The 4,311-nt window shown below is 34.6% G+C and overlaps 1 protein-coding gene across 1 annotated transcript; it reads left to right on the top strand.

Moving 5' to 3' along the window:
* The first annotated feature begins 762 nt into the window (after positions 1-762).
* On the top strand, positions 763-2,845 carry LOC118743623 (protein Cep89 homolog). Its single transcript, XM_036476389.1, has 2 exons — positions 763-1,013; positions 1,079-2,845. Exons 1-2 carry the CDS (start codon positions 768-770, stop codon positions 2,420-2,422), a joined length of 1,590 nt encoding a protein of 529 aa, XP_036332282.1. The 5' UTR covers positions 763-767; the 3' UTR covers positions 2,423-2,845.
* The last annotated feature ends 1,466 nt before the right edge of the window (positions 2,846-4,311 follow it).

Raw genomic sequence — 4,311 nt, 5'->3', positions numbered from 1 at the left:
TGAATTATTTATTTATTGTATTTTTATCCATATCTCAAATTTTAAACATTAATTATTACTTTTGTAAAATTTTAAGAAGAAAAGACTGAAATGTGCAAATTTAATGAATTTAATTTATTTGAATGAAAACTTTTTTTTATTTCAGTTTACTCAAAAATGAACTAAGGTATTCATTTTATTTTTAACTAAAATGTTTTCTATTGCATTTCAATATTATTAAAAAAGAAAAAATATAGTACTTATTGTACCTGAAACCTTTTACTTTTAATAAAATGTATTTAAATTTATGTCCGAAAGTTTGAAATATTTATGAATTTATTTTTCCTTTTAATTAATATTCAAAAATTTAACACTAATTATTGGCAAATCTAAGGCTGCTAAATAAAAATGTGTAATATATTAAAGTGTACTAATTCAAAAGTGTTTTATTGTATATTCATGAATTCATTTTATTTTTTGACTCCCAAAGTAGTGGTTTTAGTCCATAATTGAACTAGTATTTTTCTGTCAATTTTGAACTAGCATGAGACTGGTATATTTCTGACCGAAATCTGACACTTGCCATCTCGTAGGACATTCCTATGTTAAAAATACCAGTTGATTGCAAGGAAAAAAGACAGTTGGCTGACTAGTTGGGCATGTGGTTCATATTAGTTGTGAGGTAAGTTGTTTACAACTAGTACATTTGACTACAGGGTACTGTTGTCACTGAATGAAAAAAGAATATATATATATTTGAACATTTATTGAAAATTTGGTTTGCCAAGATGACGACGGCACAAAATGAAAGTGGGCGAAAGCACGTTATTATTACAGACTTGGATCTATCTGACTGCCACCAACAAATGGAAACAAAATATTCGCAGGATCTTAATCGCAAAGCTCACAAAAAACGACATGCACAAAAACAACTCCATACCATTTCGGGTAATTTTAGCCGTCGTTCTCGGTCAGCAGAGCATCGCTCGGAAGACCACAATGCCAGCCGTGTCAACAGTTACTTCAATGAATTGGTAGCTTATATGAAATACACAAGAGGCCCGTATTTGAAAAATATTTTAATTGTTTTTCTTTCAAGCTTCAATCTAAGGATAAGCAAATGGATACATTGCTTCAACGATTAGCAACCTTGCATAAATTCAATGAACAGTTTGATGCCCAAAACAAAGAACTGCGATTGCACGTACATAATCTTGAAGAGCGCATAGATTCCCTACAGCACGAAATCGCTAATTGTGGCCGTTGTCAGGAGTTAAGTCAACAACTATCCAAATGTTCGACTGAAAAGCAAACTCTTATATCGGATGTAGCTATGATGAAGACTCTGGTTTATCGTCTTAATGTACAAATTGAAAGATATCAGGATCGTTTGCGTGTGTCTAAAAACGGAATGCCTATTGTCACAAATATGAAAAGTAATTCCGATAAAAATGGTACTGGTGACGTGCCCAATCAGAATTTTTCCATTACAGCCTGGGAGGAATGCGCTTTACATACACATACACTTTCTCCATTACTTCAGTCATATGACGAAATGATACGTGACAAAGAACAGTTAATACAACAGTATATGGAAGAATTTGAACACTTCACTGGAGAGCTTAAACGCACCCTAGAAGAAAATAATAGCTTATTGCAGCAAAACGAAAGTCTTCGTCGAGAGGTGGGTTCGTGGCGTGAAGAACGCACTAGATTACAAGCCAAAGCCGATGTTTGTCGGGCGAAAGCTGAAGCGCAAACAAGAAAATGTGACTTGGCCAAGGAAAAGCTTGTGGAAGTAATGCATTGCTACGAACAGAAAATGCAATCACTAGTCCTGGACATGGAGCATTTGCAATCGGCCTACACGCGCTGCAAGAACGAACTTGCATCACTAAAAAGTGTCGCGAAACAATCACCTGACAATATGGCGCACGCCTTGCAAGAATGTAAGGCCCTATCAGAAGAGCTGAAATCGGAGTATAGCAGCGAGAAAAAAATTCTAGAAAATACAATAGAAGAGCTTCGGGTGCGCCATGCGGAAGACAGTAATAAGATTGCTGAATTGAAGACGGAAAGGAAAACTTTGGAGAAGGAGCTAGAACAAATGCACGCTGCAGCAGAAGACCTCCAAATGCGCACAGCTTCTTTCCAGCGAACGGCCGAAAAAATAAAGCGGTCACGAGATCGGCTGAAAGCTCGCCTGCGAATTGCGTTGCAATGGGCTCAAAAAATTGAAGAGGGACAGGCGAATATACAAAACACTTGGGATGCTCTGAAACGCCTTGAGACAATCGTAAAGCATAAGGAGTCACAAGTGCGCGGGTTGCATGCCCGCCATTTGCAGGAAATTGATAAAATGCAAAGGAAACTATTTCAAAAAGAGGAGACCATAAGGAACATACTTAAAGGGAAACTTGGCGTCACCGAACAAGCGCAGTAGAAGGAATAAATCATTATTCATTTAACGGTGTAATGATTGTAGCGTTTCTTCCAATCAAACCATACCCACATATACGAATTAAATTAACTTAAAGTACGTTTACACAGTCAAATCTCGGAATTTAAGCTATAAATTTGTTGTGCTTGTTTTTTCTCACAACTCAGAAAGTTCGATTTCTTCTTTGTGCTACTAGACGGAGAGCTCATGACCAAAAGAATCATCATACTTCAGATCGATTGAAATTTTATGTGAGCTTAGCTTGTTAATATATAAATCCAGATCCGCAGGTCTGGCTGCTGAACAGCGGTTTTGACCATACGTTTTAGCTATTAAAGATGCCAATAAAAACCGATTACTCAATAGGGCGGGTCGAAAATCTAATTTTTCTCAAATACCTTGGTAATAGTGAAAATATATTGTATCATGAAGTCAACAACTAGCCTGCAAAATATTAGTCTTTTATTTTAATTGTAAGAGCCCGCGCATCGACCGCCAAGTGACCCACAGCACACTAGTCGAATAAGACCAATCCTTGTTAAAAATTCTGGTTTCAGCAAAAAGGTTTGGTGCATATAATTAGATAATGAATCCGTTAACGCAAAATATACAAACAAATATCATTTATCGCAGCCTTTTAGCTTATCGTTAATCTCAAAGTTATCTTTTTTCAATAAAATTGTAATTTTTCTCTTGAGAATTGCCCTGCCTATAGTCAAAAGATGTAAAGAACAGTATTAATACTGCTGGCGTGCATTTAGGTCGCTGGTTCCAAATATTCTAATCTTTGTTTAATATTAGCTATAGTTTACGAATTTTTGCAAATATAGGAACAGTTTCGGTAGCTCTAATAAAAAAGCCATTATTTTCCATCATCGTAGAAAAATTTGGTTTATGCAATTGTGTATGGAAACACTGAACAGGCACAACTTCTAGAAACACTAATTAGTTTACTTATGTTTATGCATACTATGTAAAAATTGCAAATATAGAAAAATTAAAAAAAATGTTCAAATTTTTTTTTATTTTAAAATAATTTGTTTATAATCTGAACGATTTTCATCATATTATTATCATAAATCAGTAACAGTAAGTCTCGCATTCAATTTGGTAATTACTACGTACCGATCGAGTAACATTTACCAAAGTTATATCGAAAGACTTAAGTGGATCTCCAGTTTTTTCTAACTAAATTTCTCTTCAATTGTATAAATAACTTTTAAATGGAAGAACCGGATTACAGAAAAGTGTGCCAGGGAGTGACTTTTTTCGTTGAAGCTGAATGCGAAGCAATATTCGTCCAATTAGAGAGTGCTCAAAAGGATTTCCCAGGATATGATAAAGACTATTGCATTTACCTCCAGTAACTTTTTCACATAATAGAATTACCTTAAATATTTATGGATATCTAAACACTTATTGCTGGTCCCCTACTTTCATATAAAGGCAAATTTAGAAACCGCGAAAAATGTGCTTCTTCGGTGACTAATGAAACCATTCCACACCAATTTTCAAGACAGTATAAATAGACTTAAAATGGGCGTTTCTCACTCTAATTGTATTATGTTAATGTTTGTAAATACTTATATGCTTGAAACTACTATTAACTTATCACACGATTCCTAATCTTTGACAATACATGTTTGACTTCATTCACCACGATCTTGAAAACTGACCAAATCGGCGTGACCAGACTCATGGCCCTCTTAATATTAAATAAACAACCGAAGACATTAAAACGTTTGAAATAAATCGCGTCTCACTTTTTTGCATTTTTCACTTGGTGGCTGAAGTAATGAAGGAAGGTAAGGGAAAATTATAGTTTTTGTAAGTTTTATCTTAATATCTTAAAAACTTGTAGAGATATTGAAAACTGATAAATGAACGTGAGG

Source organism: Rhagoletis pomonella, unplaced genomic scaffold (genome assembly GCF_013731165.1).
Source record: "Rhagoletis pomonella isolate Grant_MI unplaced genomic scaffold, Rhpom_1.0 Rhpom_scaffold_00007, whole genome shotgun sequence".
NCBI lineage: Eukaryota > Metazoa > Arthropoda > Insecta > Diptera > Tephritidae > Rhagoletis > Rhagoletis pomonella.
This window is presented reverse-complemented; position numbering and strand designations above follow the sequence as displayed.